The sequence below is a fragment of the Schistocerca gregaria genome, chromosome 3 (genome assembly GCF_023897955.1).
Source record: "Schistocerca gregaria isolate iqSchGreg1 chromosome 3, iqSchGreg1.2, whole genome shotgun sequence".
NCBI classification, from domain to species: Eukaryota; Metazoa; Arthropoda; class Insecta; order Orthoptera; family Acrididae; genus Schistocerca; species Schistocerca gregaria.
This window is the reverse complement of record NC_064922.1, coordinates 368,094,191-368,120,844: the sequence shown is the minus strand read 5'-3', so window position 1 is coordinate 368,120,844 and position 26,654 is coordinate 368,094,191. Positions and strand designations below refer to the sequence as shown.

The following is a 26,654-nucleotide window of genomic DNA, read 5'->3' as shown; positions in this document are numbered from 1 at the left end:
TACGAGACTGGAATAGAAGGGAGAACTGATAGGGGTACTCAAGGTACCCTCTGCCACACAGCGTCAGGTGGCTTGCAGAGTATGGATGTAGGTGTAGATGACTAGCAGATCATCATCAGATCTAGTGCTGCAAGTGCAGCTTGCAGGCTGGTGTGGCCGAGTGGTTCTAGGCACTGCAGTTTGGAACCGCACGACCGCTACAGTTGCAGGTTTGAATCCTGCCTCAGGCATGAATGTGTGTGATGTCCTTAGATTAGTTAGGTTTATATAGTTTTAAGTTCTAGGGGTTGATGATGTCAGATTTTAAGTCCCATAGTGCTCAGAGCCATATATATGCAAGTGCAGTTTGTCAGTAGTGGCAAGAGTGCTGCTTTCACTGCACAAAATGTGGATAACTGTTAGTCTTTCACAAGTATTAGTTCCACTTGTACAATTATTGAGTTACCTAAGAAGTGGAAATGGCACTGATTATATTAGGCCTACATTAATCTATATAATTTCTATGTGCAAATAACATGACAATTCAACTTTTGTTAACTGTTAATAACAGAAGTAATTCAGAATAGCTGTGACTCTCTGCTAATGTAGACATTGACTCCTTTCAAATCCATGAATGTTTTTCTTAATGGTGGGATACAATGTATAAACACATAAGTGTAACATCCTGAAAAACTAGCCTGTGTGTAGATCTACATTCTACAATGCTCGTTGTCCAATTTCTGTTACCTATACCCAGGAAGCTAAATGACAATTGGAGTTGCTAATGGGTAAAATCAGATTTTGAAAATTAGGTTTCTTTTTATGTAGAGATAAGAATGAACAGAGGACTGTACCCAGCTACAGGAGTGTTTTAAATAATATGTGGAAAGTTGTGTGTGAATTGATTGTTAGTATGGGGATATCTTAGGAAGTTATACTGTGGAATAACATATGACAAAACACAGTGTCAACTATATAAACTTCAGAAAATCCCAAGACACACTCTGTTAAAAACTTTGGACATAGCAATCCATCTTTGAAATTAGTGAGATTATGAGATATTAAAATTGTTGTTAAAACCTTATTATAAGATGAATTCTATAAAGTAGTGCTGGAAATGATACGTTAACTGTATCATTGATGGTAAAAATGATCTTGCGATAGACACAAGAACAGAAAGAATTTGGAAGAGATGTACATTTGCGATAAGTTAAAATTATACTCTCTCTGGGCACCAGAAGATGTGCTGTTTTTGCCCACTGTTAAACTCTGTTTTAACCCTTTCCAATAATTGCTTATGCAACATGGGCAATGACCAACAAGAGCAGTTGTGGAGAAATTGTTTCTGTGGGGGCTGAGTGGGGACTGAGATATACAGAAACTGATGACAATGTTTGGAGAGCATACTTCAGCCTAGAAAACAATTTACAAATTATTGTGGTTTGAATGGATGATAAATGTTGAAATGTTGGCCAACATCAAGCAGATGAAACAGATTATTGTGAACAGCTGGCTCATTAACTTCTCTGGCAGTGTGGTTTCAGTTGTCTGAGACAGCAGACGTGTGTGTGTGTGTGTGTGTTTCTGACAAAGGCCTTAATGGCTGAAAGCTATAAGTGTGTGTGTATCTTTTTGCTGTGCTGGTGAGTAGCAAATTTCCTTCCCTGATATCATCAGCTTCTCAGGTAGAGAAGCAGCTATGGAATTTTCCCAGTTCACACTGAAGAACATAATTCATGAACGCCTTAAGTATAGACTGCTACTGTTATGCCTCTTCAAAAATGCGCAACAGTAGCACAGGGAACTTGAACAAGATGGAAAAATGTGGAAAATTGTGCTATCTTGAAAGTAGGGTAGATAAAGATGTAAAAGAGAAGAAAGACATAGTGTTGGACAATTCAAACACTCTCGGTATAAGAATAACAGTTGTTGACACCCAAAAAGATAAATCTTGAGACCAGAAAAAGTTACCTGAAAAGCTATATTCAGAATATAACTCTATATGGGTGATAAACATGAACAGTGGTGAAGATAGAAATGAAATAGTCAGAAGCATTTTAAATGTGGCATTGCAAGGAACTGCTGAAGTTTGGGTGAATTGATCAAATAAAGAAAATGCCCCACAATGAGCGAATGAGAAAAAAATGCTGAAAAACTAATGTAATGAATCAGAGAGATGAAATGATTGGGTGTATTTCAGTATCTGAGCCTTTGCTGAAAACTGTATCTGCAGGGATGATATAAAGAATGAACTGCTAGAGGAGGCCTAAGTATGTTTATATATAGGAGCTTCTTGAAGATGTGGGACACAGTAATCATGCTCAACTGAAGAAGATTGTTGACAAGTGACAAGTATGGAGAAAAACATTTAAAAAAAGAAAACTCAGGAAGGAGTATATTAGAGCAGTAATTGGAATATCATGCTGCACTGTATTGAGGCCAAGGGGCTTCCATACCAACATGTGACTGGCAATGAGTCATGGCTCCATTATCATGGAGACCAAGTAGCAATGAATGTTCTCCACATCAAAGCAGAAGAAATTCTGGATGACATCCTCAGACCTCAAGCAAAGTTTTGGTTGCATTTAGTGTTCTAAAGCAGGAACTATTGAAGGTGGCAAGTGTGTGAGGTGGCCTGTTACAAAAGAACAAGAAACATTGAGGAAAAGTCTGCTCATGCACAATAACATGGCCTGTTACAATATGAACTGAGAAGTTTCTGTAGTGCTCACCCAGATAGGCTGTCAGATATGGCTATATTCCCAATATTCACCTGACATGAGCCTGCTTGATTGTTACATGTTTTGGGCAATGCAGAAAACTCTTGGCAATTGTGATTGTAGTAATGTAATAATATATGTGATCAGCTATCTCACCAAGAGTGGACCTTACAAAAATCTTGCATTGGCAGATTGGGTTGAGATAGTTGCAACTATCCAGAAAATCTTCCTTCTCTCTTGTCCCAAAACTGCTTGTAAATCACTGTAGTATTTTCCTTATATGATGAAGTGCACCTGTTGTTGTTGAAATTGGAAAGGTTGAAACAAATGTAGCACGTGATGTAACATAACCACAAGAGTACCTACATGATATGGGACACTGGGAATAGTTCTTGTGCCATACTTTTTAACAATTTGGAAATAAATTAAAAACAGAAACAGGCTTGGAAAGTAGAGTTAGTTAGTTAGTTTCATGTTTTATGGATAATTTGCCTGATAAATTGTAATGATATGGAATGAACTATTTTACGTACACATCACAAAATAATTTTTAAATATGGCTAAATTCTGAGCATTTATAAAGTTTTTTTTTTTTTAATACCTAAAGATGTGAGCTTGTAATTCATACCCGCCATCTTTTACACATTACAGCAGTGCTTGCTAAAGGTTTTCCTTAAGATCCAACCCTAGCTGCATAGGAATGGGGAAAGTGGGGGGGGGGGGGGGGCGGAAATACTTAAGTGATCACACAAAGAAAAATTTAGTTTTCAGCAAATTATGCTTACTGATAATAGAAGCAGACAACCTACGCATTTTGCATTTTGAATCTATGTAAATTATAAGCAATTGGTATTACATGTCTTTTTCTGAATGCTTACATAGCGACAAATTTTCCATATGTAAATGCTTTCAGTGCCATGGCAACAGTATACCATGTTTTTCTGATTTCCAGACACATTTTGTATGCATCTCGACAACCTAGTATCAGAAAGAACAACAGTGGCTCCAGCAGATCACTTTCAATCAGACTTTTGTACTAGGCCATATAGAACAGAGATGATTTTAAATAATATAACTTAATTAATTGAAAATTGTCACAAAGGAATAGAATGATGGGTGATAGCTTCATCTGTTTTATCCATTGTGTTACACATGTTTTTTGGAAGTAACTAACTCTTATTGGGTTGGAGTCCTTGGTCACTTTTCCTGATGAGTACTGTGTTGACTTTTCACTATTGGACACCTTGTCGGCATTAATGATCTGCAGAAGAAACTATGAAACTGAAATAAATAACAACGAACTACTTCAAAAGATGCTGTTTAAACATTTATATTGTAAGGAATTATCACTCACCATACAAGTGAGGTAACAATAGTAATATAAATGACTTATCTTACATCAAACGACTCAAAAACAAAACAAAAAAAAGCTGTACTCAAAAGTCTATAAAAGCGTGTGACTGTGAAAACAATGGGTTTATTTATAAACAATTTTTCTGCTACCAATCATGTTTTTCCTTTGGTTATACTTTACACACAGAACATAACTTAATCATAGCTAACACTTGGTTCAAGTATCACAGAAGAAGACTGTGTACATGGAAGAAGCTTGGAGATATTGACAGGTTTTAGATAGATTATATAATGGTAAGATAGAGATTTAAATTGTAAGACATCAGGGGCAGATGTGGACTCTGACCACAATCTACTGGTTATGCACTGTAGATTAAAACTGAAGAAACTGCAAAAAGGTGGGAATTTAAGGAGGTGGGACCTGGATAAACTGGCTAAACCAAAGGTTGTACAGAATTTCAGGGAGAGCATAAGGGAACAATTGACAAGAATGGGGGAAAGAAATACAGTAGAAGAAGAATGGGTAGCTTTGAGGGATGAAGTAGTGAAGGCAGCAGAGGATCAAGTAGGTAAAAAGACGAGGGCTAGTAGAAATCCTTGGGTGACAGAAAATATATTGAATTTAACTGATGAAAGAAGAAAATATAAAAATGCAGTAAATGAAGCAGGCAAAAAGGAGTACAAACGTCTCGAAAATGAGATCGACAAGAAGTGCAAAATGGCTAAGCAGGCATGGCTAGAGGACACATGTAAGAATGTAGAGGCTTATCTCACTAGGGGTAAGATAGATACAGCCTACAGGAAAATTAAAGAGACCTTTGGAGTAAACAGAACCACTTGTATGAATATCAAGAGCTCAGATGGAAATCTAGTTCTAAGCAAAGAAGGGAAAGCAGAAAGGTGGAAGGAGTATATAGAGGGTCTATACAAGGGAATGTACTTCAGGGCAATATTATGGAAATGGACGAGGATGTAGATGAAGATAAAATGGGAGATAATGATACTGCGTGAAGAGTTTGACAAAGCACTGAAAGACCTAAGTCGAAACAAGGCCCCGGGTTTAGACAACATTCCATTAGAACTGCTGACAGCCTTGGGAGAGCCAGTCCTGACAAAACTCTACCATCTGGTGAGCAAAATTTATGAGACAGGCGAAACACCCTCAGACTTCAAGAAGAATATAATAATTCCAATGCCAAAGAAAGCAGGTGTTGACAGATGTGAAAATTACCGAACAATCAGTTTAATAAGTCACGGCTGCAAAATACTAACGTGAATTCTTTACAGACGAATGGAAAAACTAGTAGAAGCCGACCTCGGGGAAGATCAGTTTGGATTTCGCAGAAATATTGGAACACGTGAGGCAATACTGACCCTACGACTTATCTTAGAAGCTAGATTAAGAAAAGACAAACCTACGCTTATAGCATTTGTAGACTTAGAGAAAGGTTTTGACAATGTTGACTGGAATACTGTCTTTCAAATCCTGAAGGTGACAGGGGTAAAATACAGGGAGGGAAAGCCTATTTACAATTTGTACAGAAACCAGCTGGCAGTTATAAGAGTCGAGGGACATGAAAGGGAAGCAGTGGTTGGGAAGGGAGTGAGACAGGGTTGTAGCCTCTCCCCGATGTAATTCAATCTGCGTATTGAGCAAGCAGTAAAGGAAACAAAAGAAAAATTCGGGGTAGGTAGTAAAATCCATGGAGAAGAAATAAAAACTTTGAGGTTCGCTGATGACATTGTAATTCTGTCAGAGACAGCAAAGGACTTGGTAGAGCAATTGAACGGAATGGAGGTTAGGTTAGGTTAGTGTTATTTAACGTCCCGTCAACAACGAGGTCATTAGAGATGGAGCGTAAGCTCGGGTTAGGGAAGGATGGGGAAGGAAATTAGCTGTGCCCTGTCAAAGGAACCTTCCCGGCATTTGTCTGAAACGATTTAGGGAAATCATGGAAAACCTAAATCAGGGTGGCTGCAGACGGGATTGAACCGTCGTCCTCCCGAATGCGAGTCCAGTGTGTTACCACTGCGCCACCTCGCTCGGTGATCGGAATGGACAGTGTCTGGAAAGGAGGGTATAAGATGAACATCAACAAAAGCAAAACAAGGATAATGGAATGTAGTCGAATTAATTCTGAGGGAATTAGATTAGGAAATGAGACACTTAAAGTAGTAAAGGAGTTTTGCTATTTGGGAGCAAAATAACTGGTGATGGTCGAAGTAGAGAGGATATAAAGTGTAGACTGGCAATGGCAAGGAAACCGTTTGTGAAGAAGAGAAATTGGTTAACATTGAGTATAGATTTAAGTGTCAGAAAGTTGTTTCTGAAAGTATTTGTATGGAGTGTAGCCATGTATGGAAGTGAAACATGGATGATAAATAGTTTGGACAAGAAGAGAATAGAAGCTTCAAAATGTGGTGTTACAGAAGAATGCTGAAGATTAGATGGGTAGATCACATAACTAATGAGGAGGTATTGAATAGAATTGGGGAAAAGAGGAATTTGTGGCACAACTTGACTAGAAGAAGGGATCGGTTGGTAGGACATGTTCTGAAGCATCAAGGGATCATGAGTTTAGTATTGGAGGGCAGCGTGGAGGGTAAAAATCGAAGAGGGACCCCAAGAGATGAATACACTAAGCAGATTCAGAAGGATGTAGGTTGCAGTAGGTACTGGGAGATGAAGCAGCTTGGACAGGATAGAGTAGCAAGGAGAGCTGCATCAAACCAGTCTCTGGACTGAAGACCACAACAACAATATTTTACATGACATGTTTCAAGAAATCATCCCCACATCAAGTGCGTTTTTCTCCATATAATATGAGTAATGTTTTTGATGTGCGAGGTTCTACATTGTTCTCTTGACTTTACCGCAGTATATAAAAATGTGCCATTTTTAGTTGATTATCAATTTGTGTACTGTATGTAGTTAGTGGCAAAATTTGGAAGAACTTTTACTTATAGTTTTTTGATGTTTAACAAATGTGAGCCTGTGCAGAAAGGGCTGTAAGAAAACTGTAAGTACAATTCCTTTCAAATTTCACCACTAACTATGTATACAGATCAATAACCAATTAAAAATTGCCAGTTTTTGTATATTGCAGTAAAGTCAACACAACAGTGCAGAACCTTACTCATCAAAATTATTACACAAAAATGGCGTAGTACAGAGATAAATGCAGTTGAAAATGCGAATCATTTCCCAAAGTACGTCATCTAAAATATAAATAAAAGAAAACCATGAATGGTAGCAGGAAAGTTATTTATAAGCAAACCTGTTAAAAATAACAGGACAGTCTTCCTCTGTCAAACATGCTGAGATCAATGGCTGTGTATATTAGACCTAGCCTGACCTCTTCTCAGCAGGCAGCACTGTTTTTGAGGGCAAAAAATATGCAATGGCCCCTTCTCCCATCCTGGTCACTTTACCACACCTTACTATTAATTGGTAAAATACATGAATTAGTACCACATATGTCTGCTTGTGTCTGTGTATGTGCGGATGGATATGTGTGTGTGTGCGAGTGTATACCTGTCCTTTTTTCCCCTTAAGGTAAGTCCTTCTGCTCCCGGGATTGGAATGACTCCTTACCCTCTCCCTTAAAACCCACATCCTTTCGTCTTTCCCTCTCCTTCCCTCTTTCCTGAAGAAGCAACCGTTGGTTGCGAAAGCTTGAATTTTGTATGTATGTTTGTGTTTGTTTGTGTATCTATCGACCTGCCAGCGCTTTTGTTTGGTAAGTCACATCAACTTTGTTTTTAGATATATCTTATTATTTAATAACACAACTGCAATATGAGACATGACCACAAATGTTGGTGAATGTTTTGAATGTTATTTTTCTTGTACTCATTGCATTGTATTACAGCAGCTTTGATTTGATTTTATATTGTTTGTTAGAAATATATATCACATTTGAACATGATCGTCTCTATAGTGCACATTCACAAATCCATATGGCTTCCATTTGACATTCATATCATAGCAAAATCTGATGTACTGTAAGTGGAAACTTTACAAATTCACTAATTTCAATTAAAATTAAGCATATCTTAAAATATTACTGTCTCTGTAAGTATTCACATACACAGGCAAGCACACCTAATGCACACATAACCACCAACTCCAGCATCTCGGGTTGGAATGCAACTATCACGTGGGATACAAGCAACAATCTGTAGGGGGCAGGGGAGGGGAAGGGATAGCAGTGTGCAGGCAGGGAGAGAGACGAACACTGCCTGGTGGAGTGTGCAGGGACTAGAATGTCAAGAGGTGCTGTGTAAGGAGATTGTGGGGCAGGGAGGTGAAAGGAGAAGAGAGGAGAAAGACGAGCAGATGCATTGTCAGAGGGCAACAAGTGGACATGTTGAGAGATGAGAATTGGGGGGGGGGGTGATGGACAGAGGGGGTGGAAGGTGTGGGGACAGTAGTTACTATTGGTTAAGGCCAGAATAATTGCAGGAGTGTATAATGTTTTGTAAGGATAACTTCCATCTGTGCAGTTCAGAAAAGCTGGTGGTGGAGGGAAGGACTCATATGGCTCAGGTAGTGAAGCAGCCATTGAAGTCAAGTATGTTATGTTTAGCTGCATGTTGTGCCACAGGGTAGTTTACTTTGCTCTTGGCCATAGTTTGGCAGTGTCCTTGGTGGGCAGCTGGTTGGTAGTCGTACTAATATAAAAAGCTGTGCAGTGATAGCAGCAGAGCTGATACATGACATGTCTGCTTTCACAGGTGGCCCGGACCCTGATGGGGGTAGAATGAACTTGTGACAGGACAGGAATAGGAAGTCCTGGGTGGATAGATTGGGCAGGTTTTGCATTTGGGTTTTCCACAGGGATATGAACCTTGTGGGAAGGGGTTAGGATTGGAGGTGCCATAGGGATGGACTAGGATGTTGTGGAGATTGGGTGGGCGACAGCACAGCACTTTAGGGGGTTTGGTAAGCATCTCAGCTAGAATGTCCCTCATTTCAGGACATGGTGATAGGTAATCGGAGCCCTGGCAAAGGATGAGGCTTTGTTATTCCAGTCTGGGATGGTACTGGGTGATGAAGGGGACACTCCTTTGTAGCTGGTTTTTGATGGTGGTGGGAGGATTGGGGGTGTGAGGGGAAATGACGCAGGAGATCTGTTTGTGGACTAGTTCTGGGGGATAGTGCCTGTCTGTGGAGCCCTTGGTGAGACCCTTAGTATACTGAGCAAAGGAATTTTTATCACTGCAGATACACCGTCCCCAGGTGGATATGCTGTGTGGGAGGGATTTTTTTGTGTGAAAGGAATGACAGCTGTCAAAATGCGGGTGCTGTTGGTGGTTGGTGGGTTTAATGTGGACAGAGGTGCAGATGGAGCCATCAGAGAGGAGGAGGTCAACATCTAGGAAGGTGGCACTCTGTGTTGAAGAAGACCATGTGAAGCATGTGGGAGAGGTGTTGAGGTTGTGAAGGAATGAAGATACAGTGTCTTGGCCCTGAGTCCAGATCATTAAGATATCATCAGTGAACCTGAACCAAACTAGGGTTTTGGTAGGCCAGAAAGGTCACCTCCATATGTCCCATAAAAAGGTTGGCATAGGAGGATGCCATGCAGGTGCCCATGGCTGTGCTGCAGATTTGTTTATATAGATGTGGGTTAGCATAAAGTTAGTAAGTTGTATGAGAAATGAGGTAGTGGGTTTGGAGTCTGAAGGATGTTGGGAAAGGTATCGTTCAATAGCAGTAAGACCTGGGCATGAGCGCTGTTGGAGGTGGAGTCAACAGTGACGAGTAGGGTCTGGGTGTGGAGATGTTGTTGGAGAGTTGGTGAAGGAAGTGATTGGCATCTTTGAAGTTTCCAAACTATTTATTATTTGCTCTTCATTGGTGTTGTACCCCTAAATGTGCAGAAATGAATGTGTTGTGTCTTTTAAAAACTGAAGGTGAGATCATTCATAGAAAACCAGCCATTGATACTTCTAAGAACATTGCTTGCTATTTATTCTGTTTCTGTTTGTATGCCTGGATTGATTAAAATACTACTGTTATCTGCAAAAACAACTAATTCTGTTTGCTACATATTAGGCAGAAGACCATTTACATATATGAGGAACAGTAGTATACCTAAGAGTGAGCTTGGAGAACACCATTCGTGACTTCACTCCAGTCAGAATTATGTTCCCAGACTAAATTGGTTGAATGAACTAATTACAACTTTCTACATTATTTTGGTTAGATATGACATTATTGACTGGCTGGCTATACCATCAGCCCCAAAAACTTCAATGTGCCTAGGAGAATATTGTGATGCACACAAATGCATTAGATAGCTCACAGGAAACATCAACTGGCACTATTTTGTTTTTTAATGCTTATAAAATTTGGTGAATGGCATTCCCAGTAGAACAACTTTTCTGAAATTCCAACTGTGATTTACTGAGGATATTGTTGTTGCTCAGATGAGATACTATTTTAGAATATAACACCTTCTCAAAAATTTTGGAAAATGTCAGGAGTGATGGTTGTTATTGACATCTCTCCTACCACCTTTCTTATGGAGGTGTTTGACAGTGGCATATTTCAGTCTCTCAGTAGTTTGATAAGCTAGTTCAAAAATACTGTGGAGAAGAATAGGCAATATATGTGCACTATTGTTCATGCTGCTTGAGACAATGCAGTGGGAAGATATTGTTCAGAGATGAAGTATGCTATTGCTTAAGACACCAGCAACCTGGTTTGCAAATATTTTTTTAATGCATTGACCCAGATTTCAACACCTCTAAGGACGTCTTTGTCAGAATGAAATTTTAACAACTGTAAAGTTGCATTGCGAGAAGGCAATAGTCAAAGTTTCCAGCAAACATGCTCAAGTCAGAAATTAAAAATGTTCCAGCCTTCGGTTAGTATAACTTGCAGTAAACAATAAAGACTGCAACAGTCTGCTGCTGTTCATTGTGAAGTATATGTACAAAAGGCTGGAACATTTGTAATTTTTAATTTTTGTCTTGAGCATGTCTGTTCGAAACTTTGACTATTGACTCCTCACAATGTAACTTTACAGTTGTTACAATTTCGTTCTAATGAAGACATCCTAAAAACCTAGGTCAATGTATATAAAAAATAGTAATGGTAATATTTGCAAACAGTTGGCTGTGTTATTTCTTCATTGGTTCATAATTTTGTATAGACATTTAGTTTTTATAAATCACTCCAGATGATACCAGAACGATCCTTGCAACAAGCAATGGACACTTCCCTCTGCCTCGAATAATCTTGTTGTTGATGAGACATTAAATTCTGACCATTGTTTCAAGATGAATGATTTGCCTGACGCTGGGTGAAGTTTGTTAACTGCATTAGTTTTTCTAATACATTTGATCTATTCTTTAATCATTTATAATAATTTACACCTCCCCCCATGAACCATGGACCTTGCCGTAGGTGGGGAGGCTTGCGTGCCTCAGCGATACAGATGGCCGTACCGTAGGTGCAACCACAACGGAGGGGTATCTGTTGAGAGGCCAGACAAACGTGTGGTTCCTGAAGAGGGGCAGCAGCCTTTTCAGTAGTTGCAGGGGCAACAGTCTGGATGATTGACTGATCTGGCCTTGCAACATTAACCAAAACGGCCTTGCTGTGCTGGTACTGCGAACGGCTGAAAGCAAGGGGAAACTACAGCCATAATTTTTCCCGAGGACATGCAGCTTTACTGTATGATTAAATGATGATGGCATCCTCTTGGGTAAAATATTCCGGAGGTAAAATAGTCCCCCATTCGGATCTCCGGGCGGGGACTACTCAGGAGGATGTCGTTATCAGGAGAAAGAAAACTGGCGTTCTACGGATCGGAGCATGGAATGTCAGATCCCTTAATCGGGCAGGTAGGTTAGAAAATTTAAAAAGGGAAATGGATAGGTTGAAGTTAGATATAGTGGGAATTAGTGAAGTTCGGTGGCAGGAGGAACAGGACTTCTGGTCAGGTGACTGCAGGGTTATAAACACAAGATCAAATAGGGGTAATGCAGGAGTAGGTTTAATAATGAATAGGAAAATAGGAATGCGGGTAAGTTACTACAAGCAGCATAGTGAATGCATTGTTGTGGCCAAGATAGATACGAAGCCCACACCTACTACAGTAGTACAAGTTTATATGCCAACTAGCTCTGCAGATGATGAAGAAATTGAAGAAATGTATGATGAGATAAAAGAAATTATTCAGATAGTGAAGGGAGACGAAAATTTAATAGTAATGGGTGACTGGAATTCGAGTGTAGGAAAAGGGAGAGAAGGAAACATAGTAGGTGAGTATGGATTGGGGCTAAGAAATGAAAGAGGAAGCCGCCTAGTAGAATTTTGCACAGAGCACAACTTAATCATAGCTAACACTTGGTTTAAGAATCATGAAAGAAGGTTGTATACGTGGAAGAACCCTGGAGATACTAAAAGGTATCAGATAGATTATATAATGGTAAGACAGAGATTTAGGAACCAGGTTAAATTGTAAGACATTTCCAGGGGCAGATGTGGACTCTGACCACGATCTATTGATTATGACCTGTAGATTAAAATGGAAGAAACTGCAAAAATGTGGGAAATTAAGGAGATGGGACCTGGATAAACTGAAAGAACCAGAGGTTGTACAGAGTTTAAGGGAGAGCATAAGGGAACAATTGACAGGAATAGGGGAAAGAAATACAGTAGAAGAAGAATGGGTAGCTCTGAGGGATGAAGTAGTGAAGGCAGCAGAGGATAAAGTAGGTACAAAGACGAGGGCTGCTAGAAATCCTTGGGTAACAGAAGAAATATTGAATTTAATTAATGAAAGGAGAAAATATAAAAAAGCAGTAAATGAAGCAGGCAAAAAGGAAAACAAACGTCTCAAAAATGAGACCGACAGGAAGTGCAAAATGGCTAAACAGGGATGGCTAGAGGACAAATGTAAGGATGTAGAAGCTTATCTCACTAGGGGTAAGATAGATACTGCCTACAGGAAAATTAAAGAGACCTTTGGAGAGAAGAGAACCATGTGTATGAATATCAAGAGCTCAGATGGCAGCCCAGTTCTAAGCAAAGAAGGGAAGGCAGAAAGGTGGAAGGAGTATATAGAAGGATTATACAAGGGCGATGTACTTGAGGACAATATTATGGAAATGGAAGAAGATGTAGATGAAGACGAAATGGGAGATACGATACTGCGTGAAGAGTTTGACAGAGCACTGAAAGACCTGAGTCGAAACAAGGCCCCCGGAGTAGACAACATTCCATTAGAACTACTGACGGCCTTGGGAGAACCAGTCCTGACAAAACTCTACCAGCTGGTGAGCAAGATGTATGAGACAGACGAAATACCCTCAGACTTCAAGAAGAATATAATAATTCCAATCCCAAAGAAAGCAGGTGCTGACAGATGTGAAAATTACCGAACTATCAGTTTAATAAGCCACGGCTGCAAAATACTAACGCGAATTCTTTACAGACGAATGGAAAAACTGGTAGATGCAGACCTCGGGGAGGATCAGTTTGGATTCCGTCGAAATGTTGGAACACGTGAGGCAATACTGACCTTACGACTTATCTTAGAAGAAAGATTAAGAAAAGGCAAACCTACGTTTCTAGCATTTGTAGACTTAGAGAAAGCTTTTGACAACGTTGACTGGGATACTCTTTTTCAAATTCTAAAGGTGGCAGGGGTAAAATACAGGGAGCGAAAGGCTATTTACAATTTGTACAGAAACCAGATGGCAGTTATTAAAGTCGAGGGGCATGAAAGGGAAGCAGTGGTTGGGAAAGGAGTGAGATAGGGTTGTAGCCTCTCCCCGATGTTATTGAATCTGTATATTGAGCAAGCAGTAAAGGAAACAAAAGAAAAATTTGGGGGAGGTATTAAAATTCATGGAGAAGAAGTAAAAACTTTGAGGTTCGCCGATGACATTGTAATTCTGTCAGAGACGGCAAAGGATTTGGAAGAGCAGTTGAACGGAATGGACAGTGTCTTGAAAAGAGGATATAAGATGAAGATCAACAAAAGCAAAACTAGGATAATGGAATGTAGTCAAATTAAATCGGGTGATGCTGAGGGAAGTAGATTAGGAAATGAGACACTTAAAGTAGTGAAGGAGTTTTGCTATTTAGGAAGTAAAATAACTGATGATGGTCGAAGTAGGGAGGATATAAAATGTAGACTGGCAATGGCAAGGAAAGCGTTTCTGAAGAAGAGAAATTTGTTAACATCGAATATAGATTTATGTATCAGGAAGTCGTTTCTGAAAGTATTTGTTTGGAGTGTAGCCATGTATGGAAGTGAAACATGGACGATAACTAGTTTGGACAAGAAGAGAATACAAGCTTTTGAAATGTGGTGCTACAGAAGAATGCTGAAGATTAGATGGGTAGATCACATAACTAATGAGGAGGTATTGAATAGGATTGGAGAGAAGAGAAGTTTGTGGCACAACTTGACTAGAAGAAGGGATCGGTTGGTAGGACATGTTTTGAGGCATCAAGGGATCACAAATTTAGCATTGGAGGGCAGCGTGGAGGGTAAAAATCGTAGAGGGAGACCGAGAGATGAGTACACTAAGCAGATTCAGAAGGATGTGGGTTGCAGTAGGTACTGGGAGATGAAGCAGCTTGCACAGGATAGAGTAGCATGGAGAGCTGCATCAAACCAGTCTCAGGACTGAAGACAACAACAACAACAACAACAATAATTTACAATTTGCAACACTTTGTTATATTTGTTATTAGTTTTGTTTTTTTATATCATTTTTGACTTACACTTCATATATCTGTATTAGATCATCTGATATGAGTAAATGAAGTAAAATTAGATTACTCATAGCTGCAAACTTACTGGTTCAGTTACATTCTGGTGTGCTGAAAGCACATGATGTCCATTTTGGTTTACAAAGGTATTATGTCATACTTAATTACTAAAAATCACTGTCTGGGTTTCCATTCAGATGTCTTTTCAGTGTACATTAATATTCTGTTTCAGTTGGCACCCTCGCCACCATCTGAGAGGGAAGTGACAAAGCCAACAGTCCGTTCCTCATCTCGAAGCCCACATAAATCTTCCAATGGCTACTCCTTGCGAGGCAGTAGACCACTTGACAGCAAGAAAGACACTGCTACTGAAGAGATAAACAAGGTAGATATTCATTTATTTTCATTAGAGTTGTAATTTTCATTGACATTTAGGTCAAAAGAGATAGAATATGTGTACAGGTGTGAAAAAAAGAGGGAAAAAGCTAGCCAGGTCATATTCTGGAAATCATTTGGATATATTATTCAAATTAATGTGGGAAAATTATAGAAAAGCACCAACAGATTGGCTACATGACACTTCAGTAATAGCCCTAATTATGACAGCATGCTTTTCAGTTTTTCATCGTGCCCAAAAAACACAGTCATGGATACAATCTTCTTTCATTGGAATGTCAGCGTTTAGCTTTCCACTACCTCTCTGTAGTAATTTTTGTATTCAATCTTTTCACATTTCTTAAAGATAAAAGTGATTAAAGAGGGATGATGATGTTTGTAACTTACTTTAAATTTGTTGGATAGTATACTGAAGCATCTGGCATGCAGTAACTATCACATTCAAGAAAAATAAATCAACTGCAACATACAAAAGCTAGTTCTTCCAATGTTGATATCATTAAAAATGAAAGACTAAATGTGAGGTATGACTATGAAGGTTTTTTTTACAGTTTCTCTTAAACATTATGTTCGTTCCTCAGTTTTTGATGACCTTGCTCGACAACACTTTATAAGCCTGTTACAACTGTTTTCCTTTGCTAATATTTGGTTCCTATTATAGGTTGAGACTCCTTCTCCACCAACACCTGACACTCTCCAGCTGGACGCTCCTATTACTTCCCCTACACAGAGCACCAGAGCAGCATTTCGTAGCAAGTCAAACTTCAGAAGTCATCACATTTCAAAGCCAGAGGCAGAAAACATTGTAACTGCTCCAGGTGTTACTGAAACTCAGGATTCATCTCCTCGGCCATCATTCAGAAGAGCATTTCCTACAAGATCAAGATCAGCAGCTTATAAAAGCCATTCATCAAGAAATGAACAGGTCACTGCTTCAACAGAAGATAACATTATTTCAAGCAGGAGCTACACACCAAGATCTACATCTAGCAAAACAAGAACTACCTCAAGTTTTCGCAGAAGTATTGCAGCTACCACAGACGACATTCAAAATGAGATCCAAACTTCTGCCCAACCGGTATGTACATTATTATCTTTACTTGTGTTTTGTTAGTGATATTTTCACTTCAACAGGTAAAATTATATTTTAAATCAGGAAATTTTTGTACAATTGTAATCTGCTAGATATTCTAGATTACAGATAAAGTCGTGTGAATAATTATGATTTTTAATTATTGATGAAGGAGCTTTATTGTTTTCCCATAAATACATTCAGTAGTTACAAGGAGGCACAAATTCCACACAGTCCCTCATAAAATCATGTTTATGTACAAAAAAACATATACAGATCACAGAATATAGTAAAAGTTTTTGAGGTGCACATTAATAAATAATAAAACGTGTGTATGTTTAGTAGCAATGAAAATACAATTTTTATTGACTTCAGTGGCTAGAAGCAAATCCTGAAACATTAAATACAGTTTTCCAGTTCAGATGCTCACTGACAATGTTAAATGTTGCATTTTGTATCACCATACAGCGAGACCTTCGGAGGTGGTGGTCCAGATTGCTGTACACACTGGTACCTCTAATACCCAGTAACACGTCCACTTACAGTGATGCATGCCTGTTATTTGTTGTGGCATACTATCCACAAGTTCATCAAACCATTGTTGGTTCAGATTGTCTCACACCTCAACGGTGATTCGGCGTAGATCCCTCAGTGTGGTTGGTGGGTCCTGTCGTCCATGAACAGCCCTTTTCAATCTATCCCAGGTATGTTTGATAGGGTTCATGTCTGTAGAACATTCTGGCCACTCTAGTCGAGCGATTTCATTATCCTGAAGGAAGCCATTCACAAGATGTGCACGATGGGGGCGTGAATTGTCACCCATGAAAACCAATGCCTCACCAGTATGCTGCTGACATGGTTGCACTATTGGTCGGAGGATGGTATTTACATATTGTACAACCATTACGGCGCCTTCCACGACCACCAGTGTCATACGTTGGCCCCATATAATGCCACCCCAAAACAGCAGGGTACCTCCACATTGGTGCATTCGCTGGACAGTGTGTCTAAGGCATTCAGCCTGATCGGGTTGCCTCCAAACACGTCTCCGACAATTGTATGGTTGAAAGTATATGCAACACTCATCGGTGAAGAGAACGTGATGCCAATCCTGAGCGATCCATTGGGCATGTTGTGGGGTGTATCTGTAGCGCACTGCATGGTGTCGTGGTGGCAAAGATGTACTTTGCCATGGATGTCGGGAGTGAAGTTGCTCATCATGCAGCCCGTTGCGCACGATATTCTGTTTCCTGGTGGCATTGCTTTCAGGGTTCCTCTGAGCCATAATCTGTAAGTAGCAGTCATCCACTGCAGTAGTAGCTCTTGGGCGGCCTGAGCAAGGCATGCCATCGACTGTTCCTATCTCTCTGTATCTCCTCCATGTCTGGACAACATCGGTTTGATTCCCTCCGAGATGCCTGCACACTTCCCTTGTTGAGAGCCCTTCCTGGCACAAAGTAACAATGTGTACATGATCGAACTGTAGTATTGACCGTCTAGGCGTGGTTGAACTACAGACAACATGAGCCGTGTACCTCCTTCCTGGTGGAATGACTGGAACTCATCGGCTGGCGGACCCCCTCCATCTAATAGGTGTTGCTCATGCGTGGTTGTTTACACCTTTGGATGGGTTTAGTGACATCTTTGAACAATCAAAGGGACTGTGTCTGTGATATAATATCCACAGTCAATGTCTTATCTTCAGGGGTTCTGGGAACTGGGGTGATGCAAAACTTTTTTGATGTGTGTAGAATTCTTAACTCTTGTGTCATAATTTGTTTGTGATCCAAATACTGTCCTCCATATTATCTCTGTAATAGAACACAAGAGTCTGTGTTCTATTACAGAGTGCTATGAGTCTAACTGCTTAATGATTAACTGTCAAAGTCATTAATAAACTTTTGGGAAGAATGATGTGAAAGAGGAAACAGCTCTAACATTTGCTACTGCTTCTTTTGAAGTAATTTTCTAAATAGGCAGCAGAAGGCAGCAACTATCAAGTGACAGGTAGCAGGACGTCTGTGCCTTGCTCTCATACAAGATGAGTCCAGTTTTCGAGAAAATTGCAGCCCATGGTATACTTATACTTCGTCCCCAAAGTGTTAAGCATAAAACAAAAACATATGTGTTAAGTGCAACTTCCATACTTATTGCTCTGAAATTTGCTTTCAGTCAGGACAAGTTTGTCATTAAGGTCTTTCTCTCTCCAATTTTTCATACCTTCATTGTTATTTTTTTATTTGAATACAAAAAATGTGTGTCAATTACCCATGTTTTTTGGCCCAACTTTCTTTTTAGAACAGTAGATTTTCTTCTGCAAAATATTTTGTCAATTTCTAAAACAATTTTTTTCTTTTCAAATTTGTGTGTTTGCACTACTTGACAGTGATGTTATTGGATGACTACATCACATGTCCTATGCTTTGAATATCCGCTGCCATTGTCTGGCAAGGCCATGGGACAAAAGTGCATCATGCAGCACAATTTGTATTTCAATGCAAATCTACAATGCTAATTTGGTTGTATTTGTATTTATACTTCAGTAGTATAAAATATACAGTGTACATGGTGTCATGCAACAAAAATCTTTGCAAAACATGTTATTTTTTTGCTGGTTTTCATTTCCTAAAATGCCAGATTGTTAAGTTTTACAGTTCCGAGGGAAAGTATATTGTCACCTAACACAGAAAAAAATATAGTGTCTTTCGACCTGGGAAAAGTTTTATTGAATTTAAAACAGAAAATCCAGGAACTTTTTCTTCCTTGTCCACATATATGCCCTGTAAATGCACATTGATATAGATTTTTTAATAGTTATTGTTATTTTTGTAGTGCTATCACAATTAAATTCAGATAGGTCATGCAGAATGTAAAACATATTCAGGTGAGGTGATGTATTAATCATTATTGGTGGCACAAATGGCACTGAAAAACCTCTGGAAGAATTTAGGAAGAATGTGATATATTCTTTGGAATACATACTTAAACTCACAGACAGAATGAATTTAATAATTCATCCAATACTGCTTAGACAAATGAAAAAAAATCAGATCTGTATATCTCATTATGTTTGAAAAAATCAACACTGCCACAGGCGTATGTAGCAAGAGATTATCTGTGAATTTCGAGATCACATGCCTGAAAAGAAATGACTATACAACTCATGGCTTACATCTAAACAAACAAGGAAAGATTCACATCTGTAATAGGCTTCCTTCTTTCATACACATGGAGGAAACTGAAAAACCAGTACCAGTACAGGGGAAAAGTGTATGCAGATGGGCAGTCAGATAAAAAGTGCCAGTCTTGAAGTGAAAGCACCAGACATAAAAAAACAGACAGTTATGGACCAGTACATAACAAAAAAATGAGCTCAAAGAAAGTCTCAGCAACACACTTACTAGGTTAAATTTCAAGTCATCAAATGCAGTAACAAGGCAGTTAAATGGACAGATGGGTGAAAAAGGACGAAAAAAAGTGGAAATTGGGAACATTTCAACAGAAGAAAGTCAGGAACTCACATATGGTGAACCAGCAAGCCATATGTCAAACACCATAAATGCCATCCCTGGAAAACATTAGGATTTTTTCCCACTAGGTATACTAGTTCAAATAGTGAGGTAAGTGGTCAAGCAGGAAATGATTTACTCCCCGTACCTAATTTTGAATTCTTCCTTCAAAATGTTCAATCACTCTCAAATGAACTAAATGAAATAGAAGTAATGTTAAATGACCTAAATGATATTTCTGTACTATGCTTTACAGAACACTGGCTCAAACAAGATATGTTAGAGCAAACATACATTCCTCAGTTCAAACTTGCAAGCATATTTTGTAGGAAAATATCCAGTCATGGGGGTACCTGTGTATATGTTAGAGAAAATATTGAATTCAGTAGTGTAACTAAACACCGAAAACTATCCTGGGGGGAAAAAAAAAGAACTCTCTATACCTGAACTACAAAGGCAAAATACAGTTATTATTTGTATATACAGGTCACCAGATGGAGACAAAAAAGTGTTTTACAATCACATGGGGGACTCTTGGAAGAAATTCACTCTCCCAAGAAAAATATAATTATATGTGGTGACTTTAATATTGATTTCTCGAAATCCAATAAAGTCAGAGATGACATTATAAATCTACTACCATCATTCAACATCAGTGCAGTGGAAACTAAACTAATTCGAGAAACACCAACCTCTGCATCTATTATTGATCATATCTTGATATATACGTGCAAATATGCCTGTAACATAGAAGTTGTAAACACGGGTTTTAGTAATCACAATGCTCAAATTCCTGCAATGAATATTTTAGGACACTCAATTCCCAGTAGAATACAATACACTGTAAGGAATTTCAGCACAAAAAATGTAGAATATTTTTGTTCTCTCCTAAAGGGTCAAAGTTGGAAAGATGTATGTGACTGTAATGATACCAATGAGAAATATCATAGGTTTATGGCGATATTCAAACATTTTTTTGAAATGGCTTTTCCCAAGAAAATGACTACATTTAAATCTACTCAAAAAACAAATAAGTGGATTACAAGAGGGATAAGGATATCATGTCAAAATAAAAGGAGATTATATGAATACTCCAAGCAAAACACTAATCCTGACTTTATTACATATTTCAAAAGATACAAAAGTATAATGACACGAGTTATTTAAAAAAAAATTGTGTAGTTCCAAGAATAAAACAAAAGCAACCTGGAAAATCATAAGGAAAGACATGGGCACCAGATCAGTTAATCACAGTAATATAGAGCTGATTATGAGTAAAAATAAACTAACTGACCCCAAACACGTGGCTAGTGCTTTCAACAATTATTTCTCTAATATAGCACAGCTGCTAATAAATACACACCTTGACAAACAGCCAGCTGTCACTCAGATCAAAAAACTCACCAAAACACATTATTCATGTATCCAGCAACACCTGAGGAACTGTCAAGAATCCTAAAAGAGTTACCTAATAAGTATTCAGTGGGTGTTGATGAGATACCAGATGCTATTATCAAAGTTAGCTCAACATTTATTGTGAAACCTCTACATCCTTACATTTGTTCTCTAGCCATCCCTGCTTAGCCATTTTGCACTTCCTGTCGATCGCATTTTTGAGACGTTTGTATTCCTTTATGCCTGCTTCATTTACTACATTTTTATATTTTCTCCTTTCATCAATTAAATTCAATATTTCTTCTGTTACCCAAGGATTACTACTAGCCCTCGTCTTTTTACCTACTTGATCCTCTGCTGCCTTCACTACTTCATTCCTCAAAGCTACCCATTCTTCTACTGTATTTCTTTCCCCCACTCTGAAACTCTGTACAACCTATGGTTTTTTCAGTTTATCCAGGTACCATATCCTTAAATGCCCACCTTTTTGCAGTATCTTCAGTTTTAATCTACAGGTCATAACCAATAGATTGTGGTCAGAGTCCACATCTGCCCCTGGAAATGTCTTACAATTTAATCTGGTTCCTAAATCTCTGTCTTACCATTATATAATCTATCTGACACCTTTTAGTATCTCCAGGGTTCTTCCATGTGTACAACCTTCTTTCATGATTCTTAAACCAAGTGTTAGCTATGATTAAGTTGTGCTCTGTGCAAAATTCTACTAGGCGGCTTCCTCTTTCATTTCTTAGCCCCAATCCATATTCACCTACTATGTTTCCTTCTCTCCCTTTTCCTACACTCGAATTCCAGTCACCCATTACTATTAAATTTTCGTCTCCCTTCACTATCTGAATAATTTCTTTTATTTCATCGTACATTTCTTCAATTTCTTCATCATCTGCAGAGCTAGTTGGCATATAAACTTGTACTACTGTAGTAGGTGTGGGCTTCGTATCTATCTTGGCCACAATAATGCGTTCACTATGCTGTTTGTAGTAGCTTACCCGCATTCCTATTGCATTTTTTTCATTATTAAACCTACTCCTGCATTACCCCTATTTGATTTTGTGTTTATTCCAAGATGTATGAAACAGGCGAAATACCCTCAGACTTCAAGAAGAATATAATAATTCCAATCCCAAAGAAAGCAGCTGTTGACAGATGTGAAAATTACAGAACTATCAGTTTATAAGAGTCGAGGGACATGAAAGGGAAGCATAGGTTGGGAACAGAGTAAGACAGGGCTGTAGCCTCTCCCCGGTGTTATTCAATCTGTATATTGAGCAAGCAGTAAAGGAAACAAAAGAAATATTCGTGGTAGGTATTGAAATCCATGGAGAGGAAATAAAAACCTTGAAGTTCGCCGATGACATTGTAATTCTGTCAGAGACAGCAAAGGATTTGGAAGAGCAGTTGAATGGAATGGACAGTGTCTTGAAAGGAGAATATAAGATGAACAGCAACAAAAGCAAAACGAGGATAATGGAATGTAGTAGAATTAAGTCGGGTGATGCTGAGGGAATTAGATTAGGAAATGAGACACTTAAAGTAGTAAAGGAGTTTTGCTATTTGGGGAGCAAAATAACTGATGATGGTCGAAGTAGAGAGGATATAAAATGTAGACTGGCAATGGCAAGGAAAGTGTTTCTGAAGAAGAGAAATTTGTTAACATCGAGTATAGATTTAATTGTCAGGAATTTGTTTCTGATAGTATTTGTATGAAGCGTAGCCATGTATGGAAGTGAAACATGGACGATAAATAGTTTGGACAAGAAGAGAATAGAAGCTTTTGAAATGTGGTGTTACAGAAGAATGCTGAAGATTAGATGGGTAGATCACATACTAATGAGGAAGTATTGAATAGGATTGGGAAGAAGAGAAGTTTGTGCCACAACTTGACCAGAAGATGGGATCGGATGGTAGGACATGTTCTGAGGCATCAAGGGATCACCAATTTAGTATTGGAGGGCAGCGTGGAGGGTAAAAATCGAAGAGGGAGACCAAGAGACGAATACACTAAGCAGATTCAGAAGGATGTGGGTTGCAGTAGGTACTGGGAGATGAAGAAGCTTGCACAGGATAGAGTAGCATGGAGAGCTGCATCAAACCAGTCTCAGGACTGAAGACCACAACAACAACAACAGGCCAGAGTCAGTATTGTCAGGCTTCAGCGAAATTATGGAAAAAATGTTCCATAGAAAATTAACAGTTTTCTTACATAAAGAGAGGCTCCCAACATGGGTTCAGAGCTGGAAAGTAAACTCATACAGCTAATATTGCCTTCTTAAATGAACTATTAAAAGCAGTAGATGATAAGCAACTTGTTTGTGGGATATTTCTGGATCAAAGTTGATGTTATTGATCATGGCATTATCTTGCATAAATTAAGTAATTATGGAATTAGAGGCCAGTCTGAAAGGTGGCTCCAGTCGTACCTCAGTACTCATCAGCAGATTACAGAAATAAAAGACAAAGACAGTGAAACACAAAAAATTTCTAGCTTTTACAGTGATAAGAAGAAAATAAGGTATGGAGTCCCACAAGGGTCAGGTCTGGGACCTGTCCTAATTGTGCTGTATATAAATAACTTGGCTGATAAAATACATGATGAAACCACTGTACTCTTTGCAGATGACACTACTATTCTAATTAAATCACAGAATGAAGAAAACCTGCAGGAGGCTGCAATATCAGTTATGCATACCTTAATACACTGGTTCAGGACTAATAGGCTCCTCATAAATTCTGAAAAAAAAGAAAAAAAAATGTGGCAGTTAACTTCCACACCACATGAAACTTCCATCCCGCAAACCCTGTTTTCACCATTGAAGGAAAAAATGTGTCGAAGGTCAGTCATAGAAAATTTCTAGATATTCGTGTTTTGGCAGATCTGAAGTGAGAGGTGCACCTAAACAATTTATATAAGAGACTGAATTGACTAGCATATGCTGTTATGATCCTCACTCAGAATACAAGCTGCTCATTAGTGCTGACAATGTACCAATGTAGTATACAGGCACTACTTATAAATGGAATTAATTCTACAAAAACATTTAAAATACAGAAAAAGATTATCAGAGTGATAAAAAAATCTAAATGCAAGGATTCCTGATGACCCCTTTTTAAAACTCTCAACATATTGATACTGCCTTGCTTACATGTATACGAAATACTAATTTTCACAGAAGGGAGCATCTCATAAAAGAAAAAATCTCTTGAGACACAACTGTGATATACACACATACGAAATTAGGCAGAAGATGAACCTACACATGAACACAGTAAATACAAACGTATGCAAAAGAGAAATGTATCTTACTGGAGCTACATTATATAACCATTTACCTTCTTACTAAAATGCATACCAACATTAAATGCATTTCAAATAAAGATAAAACAATTCTTTCTTGACCACTGCTTCTAGTCTTTGTTTGAATTTATGTAACATCATAATAAGTATACCTCATTTACCAAATTTTACTAAATGTCAGTTCATAATATAATTTTGTGTTGTGCTTATCATTCCATCACACTTCATAATTGCTATTATCACATGTAGAAGCAATGTAGTACACCAACCTACATTATTATGAATTCGATTATGTCAATAATGTAGTCAAAATGACTATTGTATTGTAAATTAACTAGACTTATCACCGTCCTATTTCACATGTACAAACAATGTGCAAAAATGGTTCTTGGACAGATAAATAAATAAATAAATAAATTTACCTCAGATCAAGGTATTTCTACCTATCATATGTCACTAGGTCAAAATTAGATTAAAAAAAGGTGATAGTGATTAAAAATTATTTCTCTGAGTTGCAGTGTGATGAGTTGTGATAATTCAGTGGCCAGTGCTGTAAACGTCTAATTTTGAACTCTGCCCTTATTCAGTGTAAACTCCAGTTATCATTTTACAACTATCCCCATGCAGATGATGTGATGTTGAGGAGAAGACTGAAGTTTGAGAGAATTGCCTGGAAAAATCAGTGTGGAAAGATATGGGATACTGAACTACTGAGGAAGTATGATGTGCATTTGGAGTTCTGTAAGGCTGTAGATAAAACAATAATGAATACCACATCAAGCATTTCTGGTGAAGAGGACATCTCCAAGAAGTGCAATCACAAAAGATGGATTGATAAATATAAATACAAGGAAGACAACCAGAGAGAAACCCTCAGTAACAGAGTAGATACTTCAATTGAATGACAAAAGAAGGAAATACTGTACAAACAAGCACAGGAAAAGACTGGAATATAACAATGCAAGTCACTTGGGAATGAAATAAAAAAGAAGTGCAGGGAAGCTAAAGCTAAATGGTTACAGAGAAAATGTGAACACATCAAAAAATAAGTGCTCATCAGAAGGACAGATTCAGCATATAGAAAAGTCAAAACAACTTTCAGTGTATATAAAATTAAAAATGTCAGAATTAAGAGTGTTAGTGCAATTCTAGTGTTGCATGCAGAGCAAAGAGTGCATTGTTGGAAAGAATACGTTGAAGGCCTCTACAAGCAGAAAGACTTGTCTGATGATGACAGAAGAAGAAATGGGGATTGATTTGGAAGACATAGGTGATCCAATAGTGGAGTCAGCATTTAACAGAGCTTTGGAAGACTTGCAGTCAAAAAAAAAAGGTGTAAGGTGTAGGTAAAGTCCTTTGAAATTTCTAAAGTCAGCAAGGGAAAGTGGCAACAAAATAGTTCTACAAGTTGGTGTGTAGAATCTATGAGACTGGAGACATACCATCAGGCTTTTAGGAAAATATCAACACTTCATTTCAAAGATAGCATGGGCATAAAAGTGCGAGAATTATTTGACAATCAGCTTAACAGTACATGCATTCAAAAATAATATGCAGAAGGATGGAAAAGAAAACTGAGGATTTGTCAGGTGCCAGTCACTTTGGCTTGAGATACAAAGGCACTTGAGAGGCAATTCAGGCATTGTGCTTGATAATGGAAGGAAGACTTAAGAAAAATCAAGGCTCTCTTTACAGGATTTTCTGCCATAGAAAAAGCATGCAGTAATGTAAAATGATACAAGATGTTCAAAATTCTGAGAAAAAATATGTAAACTGTAGGAAATGATGGGTAATATACAATATGTTTAAGAACCAAGAAGGAGCAATAAGAGTGGAATACCAATAATGAAGTACTTGGATTAAAAATGATGTAAGAAAGGGAGGCAGCCTTTCTCCCCTACACTTCAGTCATCACTTTTAAGAAGCATAACACAAATAAAAGATAGGTTCAGGAGTGGAATTAAAATTCAGCATGAAATAATATCAATGAAAGATTTCCTGATGATTTTGCTATACTCAATGAAAGTAAGGAAGAATTGCATGACTGAAGAGAAGGAACAGTGTACTGAGCACAGGATATGAATTAAGTGGAAATGGAAGAGAGACAAAAGTAAATTGGAAACATAACATTAAAATAGAGGACCACAGAGTAAATGAAGTGAAGGAATTCTGCTAC

General features: G+C 38.3%; 1 protein-coding gene across 11 annotated transcripts in view; it reads left to right on the top strand.

Annotated features, from left to right (window-relative positions):
* The window catches only part of LOC126354916 (mucin-17-like), a 518,430-nt gene that overhangs the window by 291,418 nt on the left and 200,358 nt on the right, over positions 1-26,654 (top strand). For all 11 annotated transcript variants that reach the window (XM_050004997.1, XM_050004993.1, XM_050004988.1 and 8 more), the window contains exons 13-14: positions 15,026-15,178; positions 15,851-16,267. In XM_050004997.1, coding sequence (XP_049860954.1) covers positions 15,026-15,178; positions 15,851-16,267 — 570 coding nt within the window. The remainder of the gene's footprint in view (positions 1-15,025; positions 15,179-15,850; positions 16,268-26,654) is intronic.